This window comes from Pituophis catenifer, unplaced genomic scaffold (assembly GCF_029215685.1).
Source record: "Pituophis catenifer annectens isolate HBS135680 unplaced genomic scaffold, rPitCat1.0.hap2 SCAF_3, whole genome shotgun sequence".
NCBI lineage: Eukaryota > Metazoa > Chordata > Lepidosauria > Squamata > Colubridae > Pituophis > Pituophis catenifer.
In genome coordinates, this window is record NW_027256883.1 from 41,097,085 (window position 1) to 41,115,674 (window position 18,590).

General features: G+C 37.5%; 1 protein-coding gene across 1 annotated transcript; it reads left to right on the plus strand.

Annotated features, from left to right (window-relative positions):
* Nucleotides 1-5,818: 5,818 nt before the first annotated feature.
* PENK (proenkephalin) lies at nucleotides 5,819-18,353 on the plus strand. The gene is made up of 3 exons (XM_070942270.1): nucleotides 5,819-5,867; nucleotides 6,820-6,960; nucleotides 17,721-18,353. The coding sequence occupies exons 2-3, from the start codon at nucleotides 6,823-6,825 to the stop codon at nucleotides 18,351-18,353; spliced, it is 771 nt and encodes a 256-aa protein (XP_070798371.1). The 5' UTR covers nucleotides 5,819-5,867; nucleotides 6,820-6,822.
* Nucleotides 18,354-18,590: the final 237 nt, after the last annotated feature.

Sequence of the window (18,590 nt, forward strand, 5' to 3'; positions counted from 1 at the left end):
TAGTGTAGCTATGCATCACAATATGTATGATCCATCAGTTGCAAGCTGATTAAAATCCCAGTTGACTCTGTAATTTCATTGTTTATGCTTTTCAACAGGGTTTTAAATTGTGGTCTATCCACAACCATAACTGTCTTAACTTTTTGCTAATCCCACAGCTCTTGCATTAGTCAAAGTATTTGACTAATTATTTTATGGATTACTTTTGAGCTTTTTTCTTTTGAAAAGTATGGCTTTTAATTTGCTTACATGCTGTTCCTTGCCCACCATCTGAATTTAGGCTTGAAATAATTAATATTTATATATATTATCTCAAGATTTAGTTAGTATTATAACCAAAGTAAGAACTATTTATGTCTGGAAAATATACTTCAGTGTGACATTTAAATCAGCTGAACTATAAAATATAAAATTATTTCATTTTTTTTCCTTTAAGTATCAATGAGCATTACATAATTTGAGAGTATTGCAGATTAAAATTTCCAGTCTAAAAGCAAACATTATCTTTTAACCATTATGATTGTTCCATTTCTGTTTTAGATAATGCTAGCTGACCCTTTTTAACTATTCTGGCTTTTGTAAAGGAGGATTTTGTTGGGAAACAGATTCCAGGTTCCTTTCTGTAGATTACAGCTCACTGCTTGATTAGAACCCACTTAAACCATAAAAATAATTCTTGTTTGTTAGAAGTTTGTTTATGTGGAAAAATATCCAGCTATTATTTCTTTGTTTCATGCAAACCAGGCCAGAGCTATTAATCTGTGGGTCAGTATACAACCTTAGGAAATCATAGCATTTGCAGAATTCATAGTTAGGTTAGGTATGGGAAAGCAAATATGCAAATGAAGGCATGTGGTACTTATCCAATAGTCAGCAAGTGCCTCAATTTAAGTAATTCAATTCAACTCAATTCATTTAATTACAAAATATGGGAGCCTATCGGAGAATCATCAGGCTGTAGACTGAACTGGGAAGTCATAAAAACACCCCAGAAGAAGCCCAAATCATAGCACTTCTACAATGCTGCTAAGATAGCTATATGGATCTGTGTAGGTTGTTTCCAGATGCTGAGCTGCAAAGGATTCGTCTGTTAATTTAATAGGTAGTCACCTTTTAGGGCAATGAGTTTAACTTGCTCTTAGCATTAGATGGTCCTATTGACTACCATGATTATAAATGTAATAAAGAAAATAGTATTATAGTCAACTTTGTTTAGTAGACTAGAAGAAAATCATTTCAAGAAAAAGAAAATGACAGCATTCTTATAACCATAGAATTCTACTGCAAGAAAGTGTTGTGGTTTTCCACTTTTTGTTCCTTTTTCAATATTTAATTATGTTTACTGTTTAAATAGTTGCTACTGTTAGAATTTTACAGGAGTGAGGAGATTCTGTCTCATCCACAGCAGTTTCACAGAAACTAGTCAATAATTGCCTGAAGATTCAGGAAAATGTGTATTACATTATAAAAGTCCATCAGCCTCTCTCTCACAGGTGTACTGTTCACTGTTCAAAATACTTAGCAAATGATTACTCCAGTGAGTTTAGAAAATCATCCCTCCAGTTATAGAAAAGCTGAAGATATTTTCATTACTTTAAACTCTCAGATTATCAAAACTGAACTGCCAATAGCAATCTCCAATAAAACATTTCTGAACATTTACCTCCATGTTGATGGAAAAATGTACAAGAAGGTTAAGCATTTGCATTCTACAGAAACCTTCATATTTGCTGTGTGTTCATGTTATATTCTAATCATCTTCCAGACACAAGAATGTATTTAAATAGGGTGCTTACAAAACCATTACTGTAAGCTAAGTAACAAAATAAAGCTCATTGTCTACTTGTCAGAAATACTTTGCATTTTTGTTTTCTCATTTTTCATTCCTTTGCAAAAATTCAAAAAAAAAAATCTGAATAATTGACCTACACAACAATGGAAATGAAACAAAATGAATTTCTTGTCTTTAAAAAATTATCTGAAAAACAAAAACCTATGACATAGTTATGCTCTGGACTGAAAATCAGATTTTCCTCCCAGACATGCCTGTGGATTTTTTTTCTTATAAATAATTTATTTTAGGTTAAATTATAGCAGTTATTTTTTTTAATGACATTATACACTATAGAAATGAAAGATTGAATGTAATCCATGCTAAATTTGTAAAATACAGCTGATGATTATGATTTATTTTGTCAATGTATTTACCAAACTCTGGACTGATAAACTAAGCAAAAAAACTTGCAATTTGCAAAGTCAGTGAAGGCAAATCTGCAATCATTGGAAGATAAAAGGGACAAAATCCTATGATTATTATCAGACTATCTTAAGAGAGGCTTATATGAGCCAATTGCCTAATTCACCACAGAACGATGTTTTGTTTTCCTATAAATACAGATGTAGATTTAAGGATTTACCTAGCTCTCATTCATCCACTTTACCGCAAATTCAGACAGCACACTAAATCATGTAGTTCCAGCCCTGGCATCTCTCTGATTACTTTGAGACCATCAGTCGATCTGTTCCAACATTTCAATATTGTAGATACAAAGAGAAACCTTATTCAGCTTGTTTTCTTCCGTCCAGGTTTACAATTGACTTAAAGCTTTACTCTCTAGAATATGAGCTACACAACCACACAGCCATACCCTCAGATCACAATTACAATGGCCAAACATGTTGTGCTTGTTGTGCCTTAACATATGATTTTCAGTCAACATCAGTGTTGAATAAACTTTCCTTGCTGTTAAAAGTCTGCCTTTGAAAATCTGCTACAATGTAACGAGTGCCCTCTAGTGTACAAAACTGGCTGAAAAAGATGCAGGGAGAATTAAATGTGATGTTGAAGTCCAAGGAATGCCCAAGATAGCTGCTGCCTTTTGCTTTCGCCTGGGTTCTTTTTCTGTAAATAAAAGATGAAAGAGCGTCCACAAGAGGAAAAATTATAATATGATAAGGGAAGTGTTACAAAAATTTAAAATAGACAATACCTTGTGGGAATTATTTGTGGAATCATAGAAACATAATGTTGATACACTCATGTGATGTCTCCAAATCACTCCCACAATGAATTCTTCTTTCTCTGTCTCATATTTCCTATTAAGTTATTACATCAAAAATAGAACATTTTCTGGATCATTTGTAATTTGCAAACAATAGTGACACCATCTCTTCCCTAATATGAATGAAATAAAAAAGGTTTAGGGTAGCCAGAAGTGAATTTTCATCTGGAACAACTATGAGTTGCTATGATTATTTAATGGATTACTTTAAGAATCTTGGAATCCTCAGACTTCAGGATTCTATTTAAAAAACTATAAAGCAATTTGGATCCTGCAGACTTGAAGACTAAGTATTCCAGTCCTAGTACTCAGCAGTATTTTGAACTCTTCTTCCTCTTTTTGGCTACGGTGTTGCTGACCTTCTCAGTTGAAACTATAATAAGGACAATATCCAGTGAACAATCTTCTTTTCTTTCTTTGCTGTGCCTCTTCAACTTTTTTTTGCGAAGTATAAGTTCTGTATCTTTTCAAAACATCTGTATATCTAATTTTCATTTCAGTTTTTCTCTGAGTTTAGAATAGTTTTAACAGCTATCCATTCAATTTTTATGAATTCTAGTAAAGTATGAAGCAATCAGAAGCAGTCATTTCAGACCATTTTATGGGGATGCTTTTTATACATGGTATGAATAGAAATACACAAAAAATGGACTTCTGGCATCTGGAAAAAATGAATAATGAGGATAAAGGACAACAAAATAAGAGGACATGAATTACTAAATATCTCATATCTCAGCTAAGAGGAGCCTAAGCAGAACCAGATAAATAGACAGGCTAGACTAGATTAAAAAAAACTTTAAAAATCTGGATGAAGGTAATGGCAAACTATTTTTATATTAATATCAGTAAAATAAGATATAAATGTCCATGTAGTCATCAGCAATCAGGCTCAGGGAACTTTATATTCTATTTGGAGTTCATGTACAAAATAAGCACATGCCCCTTCATTCATTTCACCAATAATAGAACAACCAATTAAAACCTGCTTCCTTATATTCCACTAATGGGATTTATGGATGTTGTACTACAATATTAAAATAAAGAGAGATGTATTTCAATATAATTAATTGAGACACTTTCTTGGCTTCAAGCCTTTCTTCTAGTTATCTACCCATGGCATGAAGAGTCATTTAATTGATTAATCAGTGTTCTTCCTGACATAACTGAATTCATTGCTTCTCTTCTCAGAGATGCTTCCCAAAATGTACAGTTTTAGAATGGTAAATGTAAAAGACAGGTATCTGAACTTGTATATTTTTTTCTTTTTTGAAAATGGCATAAAGTTTATTCCAGAGTAAGGTAGTAAATAGAATCAGCCAATACTTTATATACAAGAAATGTTTATCACTTTTTAAAGATAATTGTTTTGAAGATATCTAAAAGTGTATTAAGAATCATTCAAAGCCACAGAAACCTCACCTAACATCACAAAAATTTTGTTTAAAAGTTTTGTTTCAACCGGTACATTAAACATTTTCTGCTGTCTTTGAACATTTATTGATTCTTGCTTTCTGTTTTCAGCACACACACACAAAAATCTAACTACTGTGTGGTAACATTTTTTCCTGTGTGGGTTTACTGTGTGGATACCATTTTTTCCAAAAAGAAATATATAACAGTTGTGTGTTATCTAAAGCTGCCCTTCATAACACAGTGTTAATTGTTTACTGCCACATTTTTGCAGTAAATTGTTTTCCTGATGGATCTCTACATAGCAGTCAAAGTACACTCAGGCAGTCAAACCATCGTGTGTTCTTAAAATTGGATTTCATTATTAGCAACAGACCCTTATACATCTGACAACACAAACAACAAAATCCTAAGTAGCATCTCCTAGAGCCTTTGAAAAAGATTAGGAATAAACGATATAGACTAGGTTTCCCCTACCTAGTGCTCTCCTGATGGTCCCTCCAGCTAGGAAGGGAGGGAAACTCTGCAGACTCTAGTCCCAATACAATTTAGACCCAGTTGAGACCATATCTTTCTGGCAAATTTCTGGATGTGACAAGTTTCTTATTACATCCTTAAGTGGCTTCTGTCAGAAAGAACTAAATAACACTCCAGCTTTCCCTGGAAACGAGGTCTGGATCAGAACCCTCCAGCAGAAAGGAAGAACTTTTGAAAAACCCATGTAGCCAAAGTTGATTGGACCCAAGGGTCAACATAGAAGGCCCCACTTGGGATGGTGGGGAGAAGCTATCCTGGAGTGAAATATCATTCTGATCAGGTGGGGATGACTACCACATCCACCCACTCACTCAAGGGAACAACAGAATCGTGAGTCTTGCTTTGGCCCTAGGCACGCTGATACGTCTCTCCCCACTTCCCCCCACCCCTTACCAGATGCTTCACTCCTACTGGATGTCGTAGATCTTGCGTCACACGGAGGGCAGTAGGCGATTGGGAGAATGCTGCCCGCGTCTCCTTTTTTGACTAATTATAAAGTCGCCTTCTCCACTTCTTTGCTCCCGATTTTGCTGAAGAGTTCCGAAGCCAGAAGAGATACCCTTCTTGGAAGCGAAGGAAGCAGTCCCACCAGCGCCGTCGTCGCTTCTCTTCGGTAAGATTGATTTGTATTATTGCAGCGGATCGTTCTTCGTCATCTGCCATTCCTTTCCTCCCTTCTCCTCCGTTGTTCATTTTTCTTTCTTTCTTTCGTTTTCCTTCCTCCTTCTGCATCTTCGTTAGTTAGCATCTTGGAGAAAAGCCCCGCGAAGTTCTTCCGTGGAATCTTCTGACCTCTGAGCAAGAGACTTCACCGCTCACTTCAGAAGCGCACCGTATATCGCGGAGCAGAGGAGAAATGTAAGTCTGGGCGTGTGGGGAAGGAAGGGACAATTGAGCTCCAGGGCTAGCTTTATCCAGCTTTTTCTTAGCCTGGATTTCACTCGCGCACCTCCCGTGGCTCATTGCCGGCGGAGATGTAAAAGGAATAAGATTACGCAGCGAACGGGATGAAATTCGTTCGTCGCTGGTTATATTATAGCATCTGGAATTGTTCATTGTTCAAGGTTAAATAATCCCATAAAAGTACGTGAAGTATTTTATTGTTTACTTAGTTTGTTACTAAGATTTCTCCCCCCCCTTTTTTTCCCCCAGAGTTATACTGAAACTCTGTAAAAAAGGCAACATTTATAAAAAGGATCGTTCTGTTTATTATGTAGTGAGCTACTTGAGATCTGATAAAAGGGAAAAAATTACACTCGATTTCAAATAATGTATTCTAATTGTATGTTCTTTAATTGTTTCTAGCATCATGCATGAAATTGTTCACATATGTAATAATAGACGTTATTGCAGGATCCAGTTTGGGTTGGTCAGCAGGATCAGAGGTTTAGTCTTCTGAGCTTTCGGATTGGTGCTGAAGCCCATCTTCAGGGAACTTCTCTCTAGCAGTGTGTGTGCTTTGGACTATTCTATGTGTGGTTATATGGCCGCTCAGGCACCTTATAAATACAACACAGAATAGTCCAAAGCGCACACACTGCGAGAGAGAAGTTCCCTGAGGATGGGCTCCAGCACGAATCCAAAAGCTTGTAAGTCTAAACTTCTGGTCCTGGTGACCAACCCAAATTGGATCCTGCAACATTATGCTGGGACACTTATATTCGATGTCATTCATGATATACATTATTGCTGGCGTAATACAGCTAAAAATACCTCGGATTCTTTTTCCATATGTATTTCTTAATGCAATGTTTGCTGGTATAAAAAAGGAAAATACTGTAACTGAGTTTAATTCTTCTTCTTTTTGCAGACCATGACATTGCTTCTGAGGTGTTATTTCTTGCTTTTGGCTCTTAACGCATACCTTATCCTTACCATTCAGGCAGAATGTACAAAAGATTGTGCATCCTGTGCCCATCAATTGGCATATCATGCTGATATCAACCCCTTGGTAAGCAGACTTTACTCATTGTTATTTTGAGATTCTTTCTCCCAGCTCAGCTTGATACTTCATAGTTGCACAAATAGATGACAAATTCAAAATTAGATAGATCACTAACTTAGATTAGTTACTCAACGATGGAATTGAATTATCACTGAAGAACTTAAGTTATAGTTTATTGTCCATGTATATTTTCACAGTCCATTGAATCTAATATATGTCAACTACAGATAGAAACACTACAAGACTGAATATTAGCATATGTTCTTAAGCAACAAAATTACAAAAGTACATAAAGTGTTATTTGATTTTTCTCCCCAATGTGTTTAAATGTTATAACTTCACTAGTAAAATATTTCTTAAAAATTGATGTTTTCTTATTTTATATTATTATTTTAATTTAATTTTTGTACTTTCAAGTTAATTTTGACTTCTGGCATTAGCCTGGACAAGTCCCTGCATTTTTCTTGCCCATGTTTCTTTTTTCCCTAAGTGGTTTGCCACCGATTTCTTCCTCGGGATCAGAAAGAGTGACTGGCAGGACTGACCCATCTGGGCTTCTGCCTAAAACTGGAACTCATGGTTTCCCAGTTCTGGCCCATTGCCTTAAACCACAACACAAAGTGGATCTCAATCTTAATATTACTATACATTAAATATTCAAGTTATATATACTTCATTGATTAATTAATAGTGAATATACATTAAATTAATTGGCTACATTCCTGTACTTCATCATAGCCAGATAAAGGAGTTCACTAGTCCTCTTTAACTCACTGTATTGGAAAATGCTTGCTCTTGCTGTAACCACTAAAGAACAGATGGAATAGCAAATAAGACAAAAGGAATGGAATGCCTTTCCCATAGTTCAGCTCGTGATGTTGCAGACTTAATGGAAGCTATGCATTTTAGAATTAGTACAAACAACAGTGTCTCAGTTATATAGTTTATTATTGTCTCCCTGTATCCTGCTAATCTCAAAATATTATAGTGATGGCATAATTATTGCCATTGTTGGTTTCTGTAGTGCCTTCTTTGGGTCAGTTTGATGAAGACACTGTCAACCATCTCATTTTATCAAGCTGGATCAATTATATCTCACATGAACGCTTAAGTGAGAATAATATGATCCAGGAAAAACTGAAATTTCTATTTAAGTTTGGGAAAGTATAGCACACAATCCAGTTCTTATCTGGGTATTCTTGATTGTATGTATACCACATGTGCCATATTTATAGGAAAGGTTTTATCCAATTAGTGTCTGCTTTCTTACTTTTTTATAAGTACGTAGCTACACTGATATGCAGAGGAAATTGAGCTTTTATTGTTTAAATAATGTTCCTCTCTTCTAGAAAGCAATTTTTTTTAAAAAAGATACATGCATACATACATACATATATATATATATATATATATATATATATATATATATATATATATATATATATATATATATATATATATATATATATATATATATTATATGCCACCCTTCTCCGGAGACTCAGGGCGGCTTACAATGCGTTAAGCAATAGCCTTCATACTTTTGTATATTTATACAAAGTCAGCTTATTGCCCCCACAATCCGGGTCCTCATTTTACCTACCTTAGAAAGGATGGAAGGCTGAGTCAACCTTGATCCTGGTGAGATTTGAACTTGCAGTAATTGCAGGCAGCTGATGTTAATAACAGTGCTTTAGTCTGCTGCGCCACCAGGGCTCCTGGTGTTTGTTTTATTCTGTCAAGTCTAAAAATAGGTCATGATTCTCTTCTTATTGTCTTTTCATATTGTTCTCACAACTTTAGGAATTTGGTGTAATGTGACACCAAATCGGGTAAAATGCTCCTGGTTCTGACCGGATCACCTGATCTGGTAGCAATGGTGGCGGGTGATTTGAAGAACCGTAGCAAAAATCCCTGTGTGCCCTTCCCCCATGCCCAGCTGAGCCGCACAATCATCAGAGGTGTTTTTTTTTAACTTTTAAAAGCATTTTTCTACAACCTCTTCCGACGAAAAAATGCTTTTAAAAGTAAAAAAAAAAAAAAAAAAGGCTCTGATGATCGCGCGGTTCAGCTGGGAACAGGCTGCGGTGGGGGCCCTGGATCGAATCGCACCTTTGCGGCCTCTGATCCGACGTAGATCCCGGGTGGCTCCTTGGTTTACCGCGGAGCTCAGGGAAATGAAGCGTCGGAAAAGACACCTGGAGGGTGGTTGGAGATCCTCCCGATCCGAGTCCGACCGAACACAACTAAGAACCCATATTAGGTCTTATCTTGTGGCAATGGAAATAGTGAAATGTAACTATTTCGCCACTCTCATTGCATCTGCAGAAAATCGCCCAGCAGCCCTGTTTAGAGTGACCCGCTCCCTCCTTAATCAGGGAGCGAGGGAGGACCCCTTACAGGGCCGTGCTGAGGACTTTGCACAGTTTCTGCAAGATAAAATCACTCAGATTCGGACCGGGTTGGACTCCGACTGGACAGAGTCCGTTGAGGTGACAGGGCCTAGTCTCGGTGGAGACATCTGGGTTGAGTTTGAGCCTGTTTCATTGGATGACGTGGACAGGATTATGAGTAGGCTGGGGTCTTCCACGTTTACTGGACCCTTGTCCCTCCTGGCTTGTTTCGGCAGCCAGGGAGGTGACTGGAGACTGGATCCAGGCTATTGTCAACGCTTCACTAAAGGAAGGGGTCTTTCCCGCTGTGCTTAAAGAGGCGGTGGTTCGACCCCTCCTTAAGAAGCCTAACCTGGATCCTGACGTACTTAACAACTACCGTCCAGTCTCCAACCTTCGCTTTTTAGCGAAGGTTGTTGAGTCCGTGGTGGCACAGCAATTACCTCAATTCCTGGAGGAAACTGACTACCTGGATCCTTACCAATCTGGTTTCAGGCGTGGCCACAGCACGGAAACGGCATTGGTCGCCCTAGTAAATGACCTCTGGCGGGCCAGGGATGGGGGTTGCTCCTCCATCCTGGTCCTTCTTGACCTCTCAGCGGCATTCGATACCATCGACTATGGTATCCTGCTGCAGCAGCTCAGGGGGATAGGGTTAGGAGGCACTGTTTTACAGTGGTTCTCCTCCTATCTCTCGGGCCGTCTGCAGTCTGTTTGGGCAGGGGGTCAGGGATCCTCCCAGAGGCCTCTCGCTTGTGGGGTGCCTCAGGGCTCGGTTCTCTCTCCTCTGCTCTTTAATATCTATATGAAACCGCTGGGTGAGATCATCCGTGGTTTTGGGGTGAGGTATCATCAATATGCTGATGATACCCAGCTTTACATTTCCACCCCTGACCACCCTAGGGATGCCTTTCCGTGATGTCCCACTGCCTGGAAGCGGTGCGGGTTTGGATGGGGAGGAACAGGCTTAGACTCAACCCTTCCAAGACTGAGTGGCTGTGGATGCTGGCATCCTGGGATCTGGAGGTTCCATCCTTAATGATCGGAGGTGAAACCCTTGCTCCCTCCGATAGGGTCCGCAACTTGGGTGTCCTCCTGGATTCTCGGCTGTCTTTAGATGACCATCTGACGGCTGTAACCAGGGGGGCCTTCGCACAGGTCCGTCTTGTGCGCCAGTTGCGCCCGTTCCTAGACCGGGATGCCCTCGCCACGGTCACTCACGCCCTTGTTACCTCTAGGTTGGACTACTGTAACACCCTCTACATGGGGCTGCCCTTGGGATGTGTCTGGAGGCTTCAGCTAGTCCAAAATGCAGCTGCGCGGGTAGTTACGGGGGTGTCTAGATACTCCCGTGTAACACCTCTCCTGCGTGAGCTGCACTGGCTACCGGTGGCACTCCGGATACATTTCAAGGTGCTGGTGCTCACCTATAAAGCCCTTCATGGCTTAGCCCCGGGGTACTTGCAGGACCATCTCCAGCCGTTCTCCCATCGTCCTGTGCGCTCTCACAGAGTCGGCCTCCTCAGGGTGCCGTCGGCCAAACAATGTCGGCTGACAACCCCCAGGGGGAGGGCGTTCTCTGTGGGAGCCCCGACCCTCTGGAATGGATTGCCCACTGAGCTCAGGACAGCCCCCGACCTTCTTTCCTTCCGTCGCAAGCTGAAGACGTGGCTCTTCCGCCAATTAAACTGATCCGTTTGGGGGTACACTGGTATAATTTTAAATCGTTTTTTAATTGGGTTACTGATTTTAATTTGGTATTGTATTGTGATTTGTATTGAAGTTGTCATTTTGTAAGCCGCCTTGAGTCCCTAGGGAGAAAGGCGGCATATAAATCGCAATAAATAAATAAAATAAATAAATAAATCATCAGTGTCTTTTCAAAATATTTTTTTCTGCAACCTCTTGGCTGAAGAGGTTTGAAAAGTCTCTGACGATCCCAGCTGAGTTGCCTGATTGCAAGAGAGGCTTTTCAAAGCATTTTTTAAAAAGCCTTTCTGACGATCCCAGTTGAGTTGCCTGATCATCAGAGAGGCTTTTCAAAGCATTAGAAAAAATGCTTTGAAAAGTTTAAAAAAAAAAGTTGGCCACGCCCACCAAGTCACATTACCCCACCACCACCAAGCCCCGCCCACAGAGCCGGTAGTAACAAATTTTACATGCACCAAATGGTCACATTATTTCAGTTACAGGTGATACTTGAACCTGGCTTGCATTTTACCTTTTGGGGTCTAATCTGACCCAAAACAATATAAATTTCAAAAGCACCATATATTAATGGAGGTCTTTTCTTTTTCCCCTCCCTCTGTCTTTCTATTTCTTCTTCTGTGAATTTGTTTTTAAAATCTCATCAGATCCATAAGAGAATGTGCGTTTTTCTATATAATCTCCTTGGTTAATAATTAAGTAAAGACAATTGGAACTAATAAGATTGTCATAGAGAAAAACATGTTTTCTGCCTATATTCTTAGATACCAAATGCCCTTTGCAATTCAAAAGCAAAATAGCAGCCGATACTTCATTTTATTAAGCTCCCAGACCTTCTTCCAAAATATATTTTTGAGGAAAAAAAGTACTGTTTTTCAAGTTTTACACTCCTCCTTCAGCATGCACATGAAAAGTGAGAGAAACAGTTTGGGCTTGGGTTCAATCATAAACCTGTTAAATAATTAGCATCATTAGTTTCATTATTATTCCAATAAATTTATACATTTAAAAGATAATATTAACCTAAAATCAGGTTATTAATTATTATAAAGAAAATGGAGGCAAAATAAAAGTAAACAGCAGAGCCAAACTGTTAAGCCCATCTTCCTTTATCAGACTTTCATTGTGAAAAATGAATAACAGCCCTCTGAAGATAGAGAAAAATAGTACAAGATAGAACTATGGCCACCAAAGGCAGTTACAATAAACTTTTGAAGAACTTCAGGAATGTATTGGTTGTATTGGCCAAAAATAAGAGTTATACTCCAGTATTATTGAATAGAATCTGGTGAATAGTTCTACGTAGACTTCCAAGAGTCCATCCCAATGAGTAAAGATGGACATACTTCTAAGCAAATAAGCATAGGTTTACATCAGATGAGGAAGCAAAATAAACGGAAATTAATTATTTGATATCTTAGCTCATAAATATCTTGTTTAAATTTGATCAGGCTAGTCATTTATGTTTCCTTTTGTTTACTCACATCCTGAATAACAAGTCCTTTCCATAACTATCTTATTTGATTTTCCTTCTTAGTTTAGAATAGCAGAAGTAAAAAAACAAAAAGAAATAAGTATTATTCCCATAAAGAACAAAATATTTTTCATAAAGTAAAATCATATACTGGAGATAGCATAAACTAATGCTACAGGGTTATCACAATTCAATAATTACATATTTGGTTCTTGTTCCTTTTAGCTTGCTACAACGTTTTTGGCTGTTCTTTAACGCTAATCTATTACATTCACTTAATTTCGCTGTTTCGTTCTTTTTCCCCATCAGATCTATTAAGTTAGGTTATCAATCAATGGTTGATAGTTATCCTGGTGAATATATATACATTCACACCATAATCATAATAGGATATACCAATTGAATCTGCCTGTAAAGATTAAAAATGTTTTGGATAAGAGATTTAACATTAGCAGGAGGCCAAAAAAAAAAAAAAAAAGGAGCAAGAGCTAAGTATTCTGTTAGACTTCAAAAACCAAGAAATATTTCAGTATAATAATGTTCACATACAGCTTTATGCTGATGATAATTGCATCACGATTCTATTGAAGTATACTGTATATAATTTATAGCCAAATATTCATATTTAAGCATGCAGGATTTTCTTACTTCAGAGAAAAGTCATGATTCCCTATGGGTTCTCAAAAGATCCCTAATGAATATAAATTATTCCTTCATCAAAACTGAGCTGTAAGAAGTAAACTGGTAGAAGAAATCCGCAGTAAATCTGGTAAATCAAGCTAGTTCAATTCCAAGCATGAAAAACAAAAGCAAAAGTAAGAAACAAATGTGTAAGTAATGCAATAGCAAACTCTTGGTTTGAACAAGAAGCATTTATTATAAAGAAAGCTAATGACCAACCTCAATAGCTTGAATTAATCCTTCTTTATTCTAGCTTCTGAAGTTCCTAACATCCTTTTAGTAATCAGAAATTGGAGAAAAAGTCAGTCAAGGAACGAAATTATATATTTCATCTTGCAAGAATGTGACCTATTTGCTTCCAACCATGATGAATTCAAAACAATTACAATTATTCCTCTTTTGAAAAACTAAATTATTTCAGTTAGACTGACATATGGAAGAAGACAATGAGTGTCAGAGACTTAATAAAATCAAAAATTGCTTTCCAAAAACTATGCATGTAAATGGTTAGTCTAAATGACCATACGTTTTAGTATTAAAATTTGCAGATCTTAATGACATACCAAGAATAGGCCAATTTTGAAAAAAAAGTTATCAATCTCCACAATACAAAAAAGAGACCCTATAAAAGTACAGAGAAGAGCAACAAAGGGGTCTGGAGCAGGTGGGTTCTACTTACCTCTGCTACCGGTTTGCAACGGAAGCGCACGCATGCACACTTGCAATGGGAAGGTGGGCAGAGCCTCCCGCTGCCGTTACTACCGGTTCATAAGAACCGGACCAAACTGGGAGCAACCCACCACTGGTCTGGAGTCTGATCCATATAATGAACGGTTGAGAACTTGGTATGCCTAGTTCAAAGAAAAGGACTACGGATGATATGATAACAGTTTTCCAGTACCTATGGGGCTCTCACAGAGAACAGGGGGTCAACCTATTCTCCAAAGAACCTGAGGTCAGGAGAAGAAGCAACATGTGGAAGAACCTTAAAGAAAGATCCAACTTATAACTAAGGACAAATTTCCTGACAGTGAGAACAATTAATGAGTGGAACAACTTGCCTCCAGAAATTGTGGGTGCTCCATCACTGAAGGTGAATAAATTAGGAGTAGGTTCAGTATATGTATTTATCTTTGTTCTACTTGGCTATTCCAAATGAATTCTCATGGTCCAAAATGTTTTAATATTACGTGTACAGTTTTTATACAATTTAATCTTTAATAGAATATATAGGGATGTCAATTATAAAATGCATTTCTTTCTTCAACCTGTGTTTGAGATCATCTTTCATATAATTCAACAACTACTCATTGAATCAAGCCAGCAAAATATTTTTAAAATATTTTATTTGTATGCATGTATGCATTTTTATCTGTCTTGTTGCCTGCCTGCCTCCCTGCCCATCCATCCATCCATCCATCCATCCATCCATCTATCTATCTAACAACATTCCTACCAAGATTCTGCAAGACAGTTCTTAAACCAATTTCCTTGAAAGCAGCATTTGAGTAGAATTTTTAATTATACCATATTCCATATACCAGAATGGATGCCATTCCAGTTTCTGAGAACACAATAAGGAAACTTTTGTCAGACCCAAGCCCAAAGACAATATAGTGAAATCCAATTGAGTCCAATTCTTTATTTGCTTATTCCTAATATACAAAATCTTGCCAGACTAAAGCTAAAACTCTCTAACATAATAGACCGATGCTAAGAGATCCTAGGATGTGGCTACCCTGAACCTCTTTCTTCCTTACCCATCCAGTTTTGGATTACCCAGTCTCTTAATTTGGGTTTATCTGCCTCCATGGGAAACTGTCCCAGGTGCATATTTCCTCACGTACATATTTCATCACACATTTGACTTATCAGCATCAGTGATTATAGAATATCTGGAGAAAACCTTACTAGTTTTAAAAGTAGCTGAACTGCCAACTAATACATGCTTTTTGTTTTGCTTTGCTTTTATCAGCTTAAATCCTTAAACTTCATAGACATATATAATCGTTTAAATGGAGAGAGCATAGATATGTGTATTTGTATATGTTATCTTTATTCAAAATTGTTTTCAATCCCTTAAATGAAGGACAAACAGGGGATTTATAACTTATATGTGATTCAAAGTATTCAAATATAATACATGATGAGATTTACAGATGGTTGCTTGAATTATCATTCCAAAGAATTATGTAAGTACTGAACTACTTATGCAACATTGCTGACATACATCTCTTTAACCTAGTTGTGCAATACAAAGTAAAGGTAGTTAGCTTAGGCAGCACCAGTAATCTGTTTGGATAGCCGCAAATCCTTGCGTGAGAGCTTTACTTTCAGTTCCATCAGATAATCAGAACGATCAATAATTGAGCATGCAATTATCTACTAAATATGGGTCAGAATATGCATATAATCCTAGAAACTAAATCCAGAGATCATACTTAAGCAAATGTGCAGGCTATACCTCCTTTATTTCCAAACATTGCCCTCACTGAAATGGAATGAGCAACAATGTAAATTCAGCAGGTAGGGAAGAATGGGATTTAGGTCTGAACCTTAGTGTTTCTATGAGCTATGCAGGGCCTGGTGGCTCAGCAGACTGATAGCATTGTGATTAACACCAGCTGTCTGCAATTACTGTAAATTCGAATCTCACCAGGCTCAAGGTTGACTCAGCCTTCCATCCTTTCTAAGGTAGGTAAATTGAGGACCCAGTTTGTGGGGACAATAAGCTGACTTTGTATAAATATATACAAAAGTATGAAGGCTATTGCTTAATGCATTGTAAGCCGCCCTGAGTCTCTGGAGAAGGGCGGCATATAAATCAAATTAAAAAAAAAAATTCTGGAATTACTTTACTAATCCAACTAGATCATTTTAAGCATTACCCCCTATTTAAAAATGAATATGTCTTATTGGCATCAATTGCTCAAATTATAACACTGTATATAGCCATGATGGCGAACCTATGGCACGCGTGCCACAGGCGGCACGCGGAGCCATGTTGCCTGGCACGCCAGCTCAGCTCCGGTGTGCATGCGTCAGAGTCTCTGGAGGCTGGGAACAGCAAAAAAGTCACTTCCTGTCCAACCAGAAGTTAGGAAACGGGCCGTTTTGGGCCTCCAAGGGGGTGGGGAAGGCTGTTTTCGTCCTCCCCAGATGCATAGAGAGGATCTGGAGCCAGGTGAGAAAGAAAAATGGTCCTACCGGGCCATCGTGTGCTAGGAGCGGGGGGAAGGGGGGGTCACATGCACGGGGCGGGGTGCATAGAATTATGGGTGTGGGCATACGTGCACGTGAACCTCCCCCCCCCCTTCCTGGCACACGATGGCAAAAAGGTTAGCCATCACTGGTATATAGAATAGACAAATTCATGTTTAGTCATAGACTCATTAAAACAGTGTAATTTTAATTAATAAAAACTGATGTTTCTTGTTGATTTCAAGGGATCTAAACATAATTTAGTATAGTCCTTTTCATGCTATAGAAATGGGGCAGGAAATAATTGTCATGATTCTTCCCTATCCCAAAGTTCTATGTATTTTTGCAAAGGCTGGGAAAACTAAATGCAATATGCATTTAACGAAAATTACTCTTATTTCCTTCCTTTAGTGGAAAATCTCCTAGTGTCTCCATGAACATAATGAAGAAAGACCATATATTCATTATTTATATTTAAAGTTGTTAATAAACTTAGTAAGGTTTTACTTAGGAAGGCTTTGGGGATTAATTTTAATAAAGTTATTCTGCAACATTCTTAAAAATTTAGCTAATCTAAATTATTTTTTATGAAGTGATTTTGTAGCAGTTTTATTGATATAACATGCAAAATTTTGAAATACTTATTTCAAAAAGAAGTATTATAATAACCTCCTTTAAAAACAGTTTTGTGCAATATATATCTATTTATTTGCAATGAGTTTATATAATCTGATCATTGTTTCAGTCACTTTTCTGCCACTGCTCTTGGTTTCATCTGCCTTTCTTTATTTCTACACTTTAGTTATTCCCAAATATTTTTTACAGAATTATTATTTTTCAACAATTGGAAAGACAGGGGCAATCTGACTATATTCATTTTCATTACTGTGTGGGATATGTGCTAAGCAAGCAAAATTTCTTCACATGTACATTTTGCTGAAGATATGTTTGTAGTAAGTCATGAAGGTGTGTTCCAGTAGTATAAGGATATGTCATGTATAGAACTTTTGAGACATTATTTTTTTCAAGAGCACTTTCTTCTATCCATAAACTCAACAATCCTGTATTTCACAAATCATGCAAAATCTTTATCACTATTGCCAGATTACTGTTTTGAGGAGTACATCTTTTTAATTCCAACTTTTCCATTCCTATGCTTAGAAATTGATCGTTTTGATCAACTTTGATAATCCATTCAGAAAGATACCATATTTGGCCATATTCAGAATTTAAAGTTCTGAAACCTAAGACGATATTTCAAATGTTATTTCTACTTCTAAAATAACTTTATAAATCAAACTATTTTTCAGGCATGTACACTAGAATGTGAAGGGAAACTGCCTTCTGCCAAAGCCTGGGAAACCTGCAAGGAACTTCTTCAGATTACTAAACTGGACAGTCCAAAAGAGGATGAAAGCCATTTGCTAGCCAAAAAATATGGTGGCTTCATGAAAAGGTATGGTGGCTTTATGAAAAAGATGGATGAGCTCTATCATGTAGAACCAGAAGAGGAACCCAATGTTGGAGAAATTCTTGCTAAAAGATATGGAGGGTTTATGAAGAAAGATTCAGATGATGATGCTTTAGCTAATTCGTCTGATCTTCTGAAAGAGCTTCTTGCAACAGAAGAAAATGCTGAAATAGGACACTATCAAGACTTGAGTGATAGTGATAGTGAGGTCCTCAAGAGATATGGTGGCTTCATGAGAAGCATAAAGCGCAGTCCAGAGCTGGAAGGTGATGCCAAAGAGTTACAAAAGAGATATGGTGGATTCATGAGAAGAGTAGGAAGGCCAGAATGGTGGATGGACTACCAGAAAAGATATGGTGGATTTCTCAAGCGGTTTGCTGATACTCTTCTTCCTTCAGATGATGATGGAGAAAATTATTCCAAAGAGGCTCCAGAGATGGAAAAGAGATATGGTGGATTTATGAGATTTTAGCATTCCTTATTTTGTCCTTTTGATCCCAAATCAAAGACTGCCTCATTAACCATAATTTATTGTAATGTGTTGCTTGTACTGTACAGTTTTTTACTGTCCTGGTTAATAATGCAACTTATTGTCTGTTATTTCAGGTTTTGTGGTCTTTTAAGTTAAAAATAATTTGTTTTAGTCTAATTTGTCTATATTGTACTTTCATGCTAAATCTACTTTAATTACCATATCCATTTCTTTAAA